This window comes from Pipra filicauda, unplaced genomic scaffold, assembly GCF_003945595.2.
Source record: "Pipra filicauda isolate LSUMZ 115617 unplaced genomic scaffold, ASM394559v2 scaffold32_size4067784_pilon, whole genome shotgun sequence".
NCBI classification, from domain to species: Eukaryota; Metazoa; Chordata; class Aves; order Passeriformes; family Pipridae; genus Pipra; species Pipra filicauda.
This window is the reverse complement of record NW_024104454.1, coordinates 1,089,319-1,102,481: the sequence shown is the minus strand read 5'-3', so window position 1 is coordinate 1,102,481 and position 13,163 is coordinate 1,089,319. Positions and strand designations below refer to the sequence as shown.

General features: G+C 40.8%; 1 protein-coding gene across 5 annotated transcripts in view; it reads right to left on the bottom strand.

The window, feature by feature from the left end:
- The window catches only part of LDLRAD3 (low density lipoprotein receptor class A domain containing 3), a 122,733-nt gene that overhangs the window by 42,708 nt on the left and 66,862 nt on the right, over positions 1-13,163 (bottom strand). For 4 of the 5 annotated variants that reach the window (XM_039383923.1, XM_027732658.2, XM_039383920.1 and 1 more), the window contains exon 4: positions 11,307-11,441. In XM_039383923.1, the coding sequence (XP_039239857.1) occupies positions 11,307-11,441 (135 nt within the window). The remainder of the gene's footprint in view (positions 1-11,306; positions 11,442-13,163) is intronic. The other variant, XM_039383921.1, reaches the window with a different exon arrangement.

Below are 13,163 nucleotides of genomic sequence, written 5' to 3'. Positions count from 1 at the left end.
TAAACGTTGGCAGACAATTAATCACAAAACTGATCATGTGTGCACATGAACAGCCAGTTACCACCATCTCAGTCTTAATTATATGAGCTGGCTCCCACATAATAGCAATTGACAAGACTATGGCCAAGTGACCCTTTCATAAAATGAAATTGAAAATTAAAAAAAAAAGAGGAGCATGGGTTATGCCTCTACTTACGATGTCCATCCCCTATTTGCATGCCAAGCTCTGCTCACTGCCACCGGGTCTCATTTTTTATCACAACAGTTGCTTTCCTCCTCTCATACATGCTGTAGCCATGTAGCCACCATGCTGTCTGAGCCCATCTCTGAAGAACCTCCCTATCTAACCTATCACCAATACACTTGTTCCAATCTGGTCAGACAAATTTGGCTTTAACAGCAAGTAAAAACAAGATAAAAAAAATCAGCCTGAAATTTGTTCACTTTTGAATGGAACATATGGTCTTCTCATCCTCCTTTTCCTGGTTGATCACAGTCATCCAGTTACCAAGCAAGGATATAACTTCCTTCACAGCACTGTTTTCCTGAAGTCACATGCTTTTTGTTTTTTAATTCTAGAGTGTGAAAAAAGAAAATTAAATTTGACAGTCACTTACTGTAAGGACACTCTCTTTCCCATACAATATTCCTACAACTATGGGTTCTCACAAGTATCAGTGCAAACCACTTTGCAGAGCTTCCATTTAATTGCACATAATGTTCCCTTCCTGTCAAACCAAAACCAAGTAACCTCCTTGCAAAACAGTCAGCAAGGCTCCAGCCACCATGGACTTCAAAGTGTGAACTGACACAACAGTTCAAGTTTTGGTTCAGAAAACCTCTGAGCTCTAGAACTTGTGCTGCAGAAGGGCAGTCCTAAGTCTTTTCCTATAAGGGTAAAATCATGAGCACCATTTGCCATGGAAAAATCTGCCTCAAAAAGTCTAAAAGCATTTTCCCCACAGCCATCAAAATCAAGGCTGGTGTTTGCTTGCTATTCAGCATGTAGGAGGCAGAGGGAAATGATGATCTAAGAAAAAATAGTTGAACAAATGGAACAAGTTAGGTTTTAATTCCCATAGGTTTTAGTGCAGCGTAACACATTTCCTAACCTCTTAACAAAAACACCAGATCCTCAAAATTACTTCCACTTAAGAACTAGTTGGTAATCTCTGCATTTACTGTAGTGCAATAACACTATTAAAATAAATGAAGCCTTGAAAGCTGCTTCTTTGAAACTTCAGAGGATGTAATTTAGCACCAATGACCTGATCCCACAGTGACTAGCTGGTGCACTTCAGGTGACAGATAATATTCAGAAATGATTCATTACATGTATTTTCTTCAAATGACTTTATAATCTTTCATAAAGCTTTCAAAAGTTAAAAGTTTGGTATTTTTCATATGTAAAACAGAGATCAGGCATACAACCCAAAATGCCCAAGGTCATTTAATAGGCCAGTAGCAGTGAGCATCAGGCAGCTCCACCTCTGTGCTCAGGGCATGTCAATGGGCACTCCCAGTGTCCCCGTCCCCACCTTCAGCCATGTTAGTGGAAACAGTACTTACCCAGTAGGGCATAGGTACGAACAGGACTTCTGCACCCAATGCTTCCCACTCAGCAGGTTGTGACCTCCCTTAACAGCCCAGACCTACCTGGAGATCTGAACTGAAATGGAATAGAGATGCTAAACGCACTTTATGGCACCGTACCCTCCACACTCCTCCCCCTGCTTGTTTTCCAGGTTTTACTGTTTGCATAGACTCTATATTACAAATAAACATAAAATTAATTATTCATCTTTTAATTCCCATTGCATGTTGATGTTTATGTAACTGAAAACCATATAATTGCTTTATGTTTTTAGCATCCCTCATAAATATGGATTTTTAACATAATCCTTTACAGCAAATTAGCACCAAAAATCTGGTAATGTGAGATGGGAGCATTAGTTACTTTGGCAAGCTCAGGGAACAGCACACAGACTAAAGACTGGTGTGATGTCTCTCCTCACTTCACAATTTTCAGCAGGCAGAAGAAAATCCACTGCAGTACCCATCTTTTCCAGAAAGTCTGATCAGACTCTGGGACACGAGTTTTCATGCAAGAGCAGCAAAGAAGGAAAAGCTAGAATTCAACAGCCTCATCCTTCACACATCTACAGGTACTGAAATGTTTGGCTGAGGATGAATCTCGGCTTAATCTAAAGCCTGGCAAGAAACTTTCTTTTTTGTAATAACCCACTTTCTTATCAAGTTTCATTTGCTAGTTTTAGATTAGGCACTGTGAAATACCATTCTCTGGAACTTTGGCTGGCAACTTGCTTGGGTTTTAAAAATCACCCTGAAGCAATTTATGCTCCACAGTGAATACAGCACATATATGGTATACCGACATAAGTGTGATCTACAATAAAGAAACAAATACCTTTAGCTTCAGCTGCAGAAAGTTGACCTGGCTGGGACCAGCATTTGGAAGGAGTGGGCAGGAAGATATAGTAAGGTCTGGTAGATACACTTTATATTAATACCACCTCAGTTGTGAGGTATCCCTCACAATTCAGTTTTCCATACCCTTATTTGTCCTATGGGATAATATAGAATCCTATTTTCCGTAAGACAGAGTGAAATTGTAGCTATGCTAGCACAGTGAAGAAAAACCAGAATTACTCTAAGCAAGGACTTCTCAAAATAACAGACACAAACTGCTGAGGCCTATTGAGGTCCTGTACTCCTGGAATCACCTACATTTCTGAAGGCAATTCTGCATTTCTAGCTGCTCTCCTTCCTACAAACCAAGTGCATCGCACCAGCACAGATTCTAGCCACAGGGACATCTGGCTGACCTGCAGTCGCTGCATTTATTCTCGTTGAGCAAATGTCAGTAAAACTTTTCAGGTGAGCTCAGTAGCCCTGCTCTAGGGGACTGTCTACACTGAAAACATGCCGCTTTAGGTCACTCACGTTTACTAAACTGCTACATCTGAATAGAGACACTTTTACACCTAGTGACGTTGGCTTTGCTCATGGCTTTACATTTGGGTAAGAACGCACATACAAGCTTTGACAGAGCTCACATATAACAAATTATTCCCAGATTTAACTGAAGTTGTGAAAAGATACAGATTTTAACCATGTGCAAAACTAGTTTCGGCTGGGGACAGAGTTGCAGCCTGACATTTTAGGAGCCACATCTTCCAACTCTATTGTTGGCAGCTGCAGGAGGAAAAAACCACCAGAAAAAAAATAAAAAACCTACCCCAAAGTCTGACACATGCATTGCTGGGATCTGTTTTTCCCATGCACACGGGTCTGAGCAGCAAAACTGGTCTTCTAGTAAATTCCACTGCTGCACAAAAGACCCAGACTGACTCCTAAAGAGAAAGAAAGGGACATCGGTGCTCTCTGCCCAAGTCCCAGTGCAAGCTGCTGAAACGCAGCCACCTTCCTCAATAGTCCATCTTGGGAAATCATTTCTAACTAGTGGTTACTGACACAACAATGTCAGACCAAGATTTGCAAAGGCACTGAAGCATAAATTAACCTCAGACTTTTTGCTGCTCCAGTTAATGCACACAGGTCTCAAAGCTAGATCTAGGCTAAAGCAGTATCACTTACCTAAGATTAATGTCAATAATCAGGCTAAACAACAAGGTTTGCCATTTGACTGAAACTGCAGGGCTGATGGGGTCAGACCTGGTGGGAGAGTCGTACAGACCAGTTCCCAGCCGGGCTTGAAAGTAGAATTACAGGTTGCAGCAGGCTAGTCTGATAAATGAGGGCTAGAACTCGAAACAGAAGAGACAGCCAAGCTAACTCCCACTCTGCTAGCGAGAGCGGCTCTTCACTACTTAATAAAGGAAATAATATGGCTCTTCCCTGACGTGTTTGTTATGACAACTACCATTTTCCAACAAAAAAAAGGTTGTCTCAGTAATAAAACTATACTAACAGAAGTTAAAGTTTCATTTTAAATGCTATAATAATTTTCTACAATAACTATAGAAAATGCACTTGGTCACCTTACCTGGAGCTGATTTTGTTTTACAGCAAGTCAAAGATTAACATCTGGGCCTTTTATTTGGATTCTCTCCATTGACACCAGAGAGACTGAGGCTGGCACCTACAGTCCAGCAACAGAAGCCTTCTGCACAATTAAATCACACTGACATCCATGAAAAGTTAATGCAATTCAGCAGCCAGGATGTGTCTGACATGCCAATACATACAGTGTACTTCAAACACCTACATGACGCCAAAAACTTTTGGAATACGTATTTGAAAGTAACTGATTTTCACTAATGACAACTCAAGAGATAACTTAATGAGCCTCAAGATCAATGGGGAAAAAGAATGTCCTTTATCTTATACTTGTCTTCCTCTAGCATGACATTTTATCACCTGTTTTTGAAGTTTTGAAGCACAGGCAATGAAACTGGATATTCAAGTCATCACCCCTTTCTGGAACTGTTAATTAGGCATAAATGTCACAAAGTGAAGATAAAAATATCTGGACACAATTGCTAAGAGCTCATATTTCATCTCTGCACAGGTGAGAAAATCCCATGCCTTTGCAGGCTCAATTCCCAGCTCTTCTCATCAGCCACTGGCTGAAAGAAAAGTATCTGATACATAGTTACTCCCTTCACCTACTGGTTTTGTAATTAGCCTGAGAATTGCAATTTCATTCCCAGTAACAACAAAATTTAAAAATCATGGTATTACAGCAAGAATCCAATGAGGTGCTGCAGTCAGACCAGCACTTCCATCATGAGAGTGAGTTGTGCCTTGAGGGAAGGCTACCATCAGCATCCTGAAGTATGTCTGTGTACAGAACAGGTTTAACAGAAGGTGCAGGCAAGACGTTAAGTGCCCCGTCCTTACTATCTCCAAAGAACTGCTTTCAGGTCAAGGCAATTGTTGCTAGATCCTATTTTTCTTCCCTTTTATCCCTGATAAAGCTGTTGGCAAACATAGCGACTCCCAGTGGCAATACCTCATCTAAGATTTGACGTAGGTCTTAAAATTGATTTTTACAGTAGCCAAGTCATCACCTGCTGGTAATTTGGAGCTTCAAGCCATCAAAGGTGGGCTGAGTAGGAAATCAGCTGAAGAGTATGGACACCTCCCAGATCTACAAATACCCTTTTAAGTAAGTTTGTTGTCCACTGAAGACCTGAAGTCATTGCTTGTCTATTCCCACATTATACTGTTCTAAATACAACAGCTGCTCTCCAAACAGGGGTAGCGTAACATTTTGGCAGCATGTCTTTTATTATTCTGCCAAGGTGTCTGCAGGAGCAACATGCTGGTCTAAAAGAAGACTATTCCTCAGGTATATATGCCTGTTCTGCAACAAAACCTTGTCATATTCACAAGCTCAGGGAGCTGAGAGACAGCACAACTCAAATCCACTTGTACCAGCTGGCTGGAACTCTCCCTGATATTCCCTGATATCTATTTTAAACTGCTTTAATTCCAAAGCCTCCATGCAGAGTGAAGTAAGAGTTCCTCTCTCAGTCTCACTCAGAACTTACCATGCTTCTGAATGAGTCTGGGCCCATGTCCAATAATGCCTGGGTTATCATCTGCTGTTCCTATCCAGTGATGAACAATCCATTTTACAAACGATGGACTGGCCTGGGGGGCAGCACAGACAGCAGAGTCCACGTGCTGTTGAAATCAATGCACAGGTTGACTTACCAGTCACTTGAATTACCAGTACCAACGACACAAACATCTGCCTCCTGTAGCTCACCTTGCCTATTAGTCTCCATGCAGATGGATCCATTTTTTTCTTGACAAGTACTCTCTCAAATAAATAATCTTATGAGGAGAGAAAAAAGGAAAGAAGAGGAAGCCTGGATTCAGGGACTAGAGGAACACAGGAATGAAAGAATTTACCGCAGACCAAAACACTTCCATCTAGTTAGCGTTATAAAAATGGGATATTAGAGAGCTAAATATGCTCAGGCAAAACCTTCATTTAACAAAACATTCAGTGACATTCTATCTGCATCCTTCCTTAAGTTTCTGCTTCTATTCAGTCTGCCTCTGAGTATTAAATTCCTGCTGCAGGCTGAATCTGGGCTAAGATTATGCACAATAATTGTGAGTCAAGCTTCAGTGTGTACAAGTTGAGTCAATAATGAGCCAAAGAGAGACTCAATAAAAGGAAACGTACGCTGCCAGGATCACGCTACAAAGCTTTGGGATGTTTAAGTGATACCACAGCATTTGGGAATTTCAGAATTTTAATTTACCACGTCCAAAGGGCTAGTCAGAAGATCATTATGGAGTCAGATGTTCTGGGAGCTATTCGTGTTTCAAAATTTAGGTTTTGTGGTATTTCATTGAAATTTAGAGTACATCTGTTCCACTTAGCTGTCAATTCTAAAATCCAATATGCATTGCAACACCATCATGCAAACGGTAGCAATGGCCATAGTGCTTACCTCTACAGCCAGTCTGCTTCCAACTTCTTCTATACCTTAATCCACAGAAATTACCATTATGGAATATTATTACCTAAAAATTAATTTTAGTAAGTCGACATTTTGAAGGGTTTTCCATTTATTTGACACAGGGTCAGAATTTTTTTTTCATATGCTGACAATTTTTATACCGGCAATTTATATATACTACAGAGAAAAGGGCAGAGACTTTTAAACTCTGTATGCTTCTAAACCTGTTTTAGAATTCTGGGGTATACCAAAATCCTAATGTAAATTCAATGAAAAGATATGCAAAAAATAAAAGAAGGAGGTACCCACATGTGCAACAGTGGACATTATCAAATACACTGTAGAAACATATGGCAAGAATTAACTTCTGAACACTTCTAAAGCATTTAGTTTATAACCTGACTGCAACGGTACTGTTTAAAAACAATTGCAGAGCTAGAATTTCAGAAACGTTACTGAAGTCAAGAGCCTCTCTCTACAGCAGCAGTCAGAGTGAATACAGACTAGCAGCAATAAAACTCCCTTTCCTAGGCAACAGGGTTAAAGCTAGTGAAGGTATTTAGCAAACTTAGATGGAAACAAAAGAAGGGCCACAAAAGGAAAACAAGTTTGAATCAAAATATCCAGTGTGCTTTTGTTGGTGTTAAAGCCTTCTAAATTCTAAGTACAAAATGGAGGAGAAACTAATGAAAGAAGCACTATGAGGACACATTTAGATAAAACCCCACAACTGAGAGAATAAATTAAATACAGTCCTAGAGTTGAACAAATTTACACAGTTGTTGGAAAATATTAAGAAGGAGAAATTCCTTTCCAATTGAGTGGATGCCTGTCACAGAACAGGAAATCCCCCCAACAACAAGCAGGCCCACGGAGTACACCCAGAGCAGATGCTATGAATGATTAGCACTGTCTGCTAATTCGAGGCATAGGGAGAGATCTTAGAGTGGTAAGAGAAAGAAGCGTGTGGGGGAGAGGAACTTCCATCATCATCATCATGGCCAGTCTTCACGAACAAAGATTTGGGATAGGTCTCTTACGCTTCGAGCCTGCGCAGTGCATTTTTTAGGTGAGACACAGTGTGCGCTGAACTGAGCCCACCCTTTAATCCTAAACTGAGAGCCCACCCTTTAATCCTAAGGTTCATCTGCCGGGGCCGAGCAAGCTTGGACAGTGGCAGTGAGGTCCTCAGGACATAGGTTTGTTTAGAGTGACCTTCTCTTAGATGGATGGCCTTACAGGGCTGACGAGCTCCATCTGCCCGGAGGAGTTCCCTGACCGGGAAATCGAACCCGGGCCACGGCCGTGAGAGTGTCGCATCCTAACCACTAGACCACCAGGGGTCCTCGGGAGAGGAACTTTACTGAATTAAGATCCAATAAGTACAGAACACGAGCAGAAATTTCCAATCACTGCTGGTGTTAAAACTGGAATAACACCCTAAGAAGAGTAATTCATATATTCGACTCATGGATAATCCAAGCAATTATATCCTCCATCCAATCCCAAAAACTCAAGTACATGCTTTGATCAATACACCACATTCCAGACAAAGGGAAGTATTTGGCCATACTACTTCAATGCTGGAAAACAGAGATGACCAAAGTTTAGCTGGGGTAGGATTAAAGGAACAGCCCTGAAGTTTATCATGGCAGTGACAAGAGCTACAAATAATTTCTGTCAGGAATTAAGAGCAGAATTCTTTGACTTGCTGCTAAATTTTCACTGTTTAATCTAGCGCTTTCCCCATGACGTACAAACCTTTGTAAGACATGCAACACTCAGTCACAAGCGGTAAGGAGAAAGGAGGGCAGGAACATATCCTGCAAAATTTGATCTTCCTCTCATTTTCACAACTAAATCTTGGGGACTCTGTCTCCCTCCTCTCAAATGAGTCTGCTAGCACTTATGACTGAAATTAATGCTTATCAATGCAGTTCTTCATGCTCATCCCAAACTGCAGCATGCTAATAAAGCTATTATTCACCAAGAATGGCACATTTTTAAGTGTTCCATGTCAAAGCCGGGTCAGTATGCTTTTCAATAGGAGGTCACATTCCTGTTTTCCTAGCCTGCAGAGTGACCCTTCTTGATTTAAAGGATCTTTACGCATGGAGGAGTATCTGACACAAACCAAACTGATATGCTACTGGAGCTTTCCAGTAATGACAGCAGGATAAAGTTCATGGAAGAGTAGGAAGAGGTGGTAATTTAAAAAGCTTGTCAGTATACCCAAGAGCAGAAGGAGAGCAAAGCATCAATTAATAATTAACACTTCTATTTCCCATGTTATCACAGTATCTCAAACCAGTTTGCAAACATTGATTAAGTTTAATGACATGCCCCTGAAGCAGACAAGCATGGATGAAGCTCTGCTCCTACCAGCCAGGATGGCACTCCGGGAGCTTTTTGTTTAGCTGATTTATGCCCTCTTTTCCCCATCTGTTAAATGGTGATAATGACACTATCATACAGTGGTTCAGAAGCTTAGTGACTTCTAAATCAACACATTTATAGATAGAAAAATGGCAGTCTCACACTGACATCAGATGAATTCACTGAACAGCCAGGTACCACACTGCCGAACATAGCAGTTTGTTTAGCTTTCTTGCATTTCATTACGTTCTGTTTTGCTGGTGTCTGACACTACCATACAGTGGTTCAGAAGCTTAGTGACTTCTAAATCAACACATTTATAGATAGAAAAATAGCACACAAGGGCAGTCTCACATGTCAGACTACACTCAATTACACTGAACTAAAGTTACCACATTTGACGTGATAACGTAGCCAGTGGGAAGAAAATCCTCTATCTTCATTTCATAACACGTTATAGATTTGCTTTGCTCTGTCCCCAAGTACCCAGAGCACTTGAGTTCTACTTAATGACCAGGATTCTTGGGTACTATGTTAACATTGTAATTACAGTAATTAGATCTGCTCTAGAAGAATTGTGAGAAATTAAAGACTGTCCACAGTAGCCTCTAACTCCCAATTAACACAAAGTAGTTGGTGTGTTTGGAAGCCAGGACAGACATACCCATAGCTGAAAACTCCAGAAGGAACTGTCATTTACATTGAGATGGGAAGTTGAACAGTTGAACACTGTTTAATCATTGCTTTGAAAGACAGGTATGCAAGCATCATCCACTTCCAGATGGTGAAACGGCAATTCAGGGAGGCTCTGAGCTGCCAAAGGGCAAAACCAATCACATCCCACAACCAGCATTACACTTTGGGAACTCCTCATTCCCAACCTCATACTCAGACTTTTTTTTTTCTTTAAATAAAAGAGCCTACAATCCATGGATGCTCTTGTCTTAATAAGAAAGAGTTCTTTCTTCCTTGTTTGGGTCTCTTTCATATATAATCAGAATTACTTTGCTTAACCCTCTTTCTATTCTGACATTTCCAGGAGGACCAAATATAGAGACAAGAGTAAGTACTTCATGAAATACAGCTCTCTTCTTCTCCTGTGCCTCACAGTCACTTTCAAAAGCAGATTGTCATGACAACAAACAACCTGGAGACAATCCAGCCAATTAATCTGCAAAGGAAGCAGTCATCCCAACCTTGGAAAACAGCACTGCTGCTTTAAGCTTCAGAAGCCAAAAAAGAGAGAAAGAAAAAGAAACCCAACACAAAATCTTACCACCCACATTAATCTTATTATGCTGCCTTAGACCTGTAGTGAAGAAAAATTTGTCCCTCGGCACGTGCTAGTCCCTCACCAGCCCTTTCCTCCCCCCCCAGACAGAGAGTAGGGGCAGGCCAGACCCCCTCTCTGAGGCTCTGATCCAAGGCCAGTTCCCAGGCTGTGATGTAGCTCAGCACACAGATGCCTTACCAGGATGACCCCCTCAGCCCTTCCATGTGGAGCCACAGGAAAGAGCTCACAGGTTAGGCGGAGGAATGACACAGAAGAGATTGTCACACACCATTGCTATAAACCTTGTTTTGTTGGCATTGCTGTTGCATGTCTTCCCTCTTCCTCTGTGAGTTGTCAAGAATATTTATCACCATGTTAAGCTCAGGATTGTTTTCTTTTCCACAAAAGACTAAATGATCAGTGCAGCTGTATATTAAAGTCATTCTCTTTCAATTTCACTCATTACTTCTTCCTTCATACCCTGCTCTATCTCTCTTCACATGCTCTGCTTTCTTTAGGCAGAAGCATATCACACCTCCCCTGAAGATATCCAGCACTAGATGCAGACTTTAGCATAGGTTAAAAAAGAAAAAAAAATAAATCAAAGACTGTGTTTTGAGATTCTCACAAGATTCAATACAAAACAAGTTTCAAGCAAAAATTTTCTTCCGCCTTCATCCTTTACTCTAAATACAGAAACAAGGAAGGGTAGGAATAAATGCTTTCACTGTAGAGTTGTCCTGCAGTGAAACATGCCTTCCAGAAAGTAACTGAGCAGTGAGGATCTAAAGTTTTAAGACTACACAAGATTTACTCATCTGGTAAATAGACAGATTCACTTTCAACTGTACTTTTACTATCAATCCTCCTGGGTCCAGTCCATCTCACAGAAGTTACTAAATGGATTCCCAGCAACTTCAGTGAGCACTGGATCACAGATTATAAGCACTTCCTGCAAAAATGTGTTTTTACTAATCTGAAAAAGATACCAGTCTTCTGAGCACTGAAAATGAAATGTATGCATGCACACACACACGCATACACTCTACACACTTCATTATTTGTAGAATGAGGAAACCACAGCTCCAGCCAACTCAGAGCAAGCCAACAGAATCGTATTTTCTGCTGAGCCTGTTCTGCATTAATTTGAGTTGGAATACCATTGCAGAATAGAATAAAAACTCTGTGCCTACCTTGAGGGCTTTCGCAGCTTTCTTCATCGCTGTTGTCTTGGCAGTTATTTTGACTGTCACACACAAAGCTTTTATCAATGCAAAGACCATTTTTACAGTGGAATCGGGCAGTAGAGCAAAGTAAGGGATTTGCTGCTGCAAAAAGAGAAAGTGAGATCTTTCATTAGAAATTCTCTTACCCAAGCAGTTAAATAGCCCGCAAGCAATCAATGACAACAGGTCACAACTCAACAGCTGGTCAATCTGCTGAATATGTGAGAGTAACTTGGCAATCAAACAACCTTCCCTCTAAACAGGGAAAGCTGAGACTTCTAATTCCTGCAAGATTCATTACAATTAGCAGAGATTTACTCCAACCACAGTTGTGATAAGCCTTCTGTTCATTTTCATGAGAGCCCCAATCATGATCACTCTTCCACATTTGCTCACACTGAAGACATATGGACTTGAACTGCCTACCATAAACACCTCCTGTTGATTCCTTCTTCAACAAACTCAGTTTAGTTTAATTTTCATATTATCAGACAATGATCCTGGCTGAGAACTGCCAGGCAGTGGTTTATTTACCTTGCTTCTGGTTTTTATCTCCTTCCCCATTCTCCTCGCTATTTTGAATTGATACAATGGCACTGCTGAGATCTCTCAACTTCTCGTTGTTTGAATTTCAACTCCTTTTTAAGGGTAATATGCACATTACAGTAGCACCCAGAAAATCCTTTCACATAAGGCCCACTGTTGCACAGAGAGCAAAAACAGAATAGTATTTAAGCAGACTCATTTAGGTAGAGCAGTCTTCTCACCCATGCCAAACCCAGCAGTAAGATGCTCTAAGATGCTAGGCCTATTTTCATCTAAAGCTTCAAGCAGTGCAGTTTTCAACACTTCTAGCAGATTACATCACAGCTTCAATGCATCTCACTGTCAAGAAGGTTTTCTTGACACATATTTCTCTTTTCTCATTTCAACCCTCTACTCTTAGCTATAGCCCAGCACATATAACTACACGTTCCCTCCTTGAACAGCATTTGCACCCTTCATATAAATCATATATAGCCTTAATCTCCAACACAGTCATTGCTTAGCCAAGATATGCATAACTTAGCCATTTTTAATATCTACTCATAAACCAACCTCTCTCCCTTAATCATTGTTGGCACTCTTCTCTGACTCCCAACAGTTTTTGGTAATGAGGTGACAAACTGAATGCAACTTTCCAATTGAAAACCTTAAAAAAGCTGCTTAGACGCCCTGTCTGCTTCAAACTGCTTCTCTGCCACAATAACAAAGGCCATTTCAGTTTCCAAATACTAACTGGCTTCCTATTTTTTATTCTTTAAAGTAAGAGCTGGATTTAAAGAGTCTTTAAAAAAAATATAAAACTTTAAAGTCTTCTCTACATATAACCTGCAGTATATATGTGTAACAAACACTCCCAATTTCTCCAGCTTCCCAAAAGCACGTTTATCATGAACGTGCTAAAGCTCCTTTGCTTTAAAACTGCTGCACACTTGCACCCCATTGATTTTCGAGGTCACCTTAGGGCCTACATTGTTGTTCCTCTTCATAAGCAGTGACTGACATTCAGACATGCTAGAAAATACCAAGAGTGTGCTTAAACGGCATAAAGAAACGGGGAGATCGGCAGCATGTTATCATCAGCTGTAAAGTCCCGTTGGAGTTACACACTACAAGCTCACGGGAAATTGTTTCATTCATAACAAACTTCAGGAGCTTGTGCACCTCCAGCTGAGACCTGCTGCTTATCAGTCCACCACCTCAAGGGTACTCAAAGCACTTTTGTCAAAACTTTTTTCTAGTCCATTTGTTTAAGCATAACCCAGAGGAATTTCCTTAGCC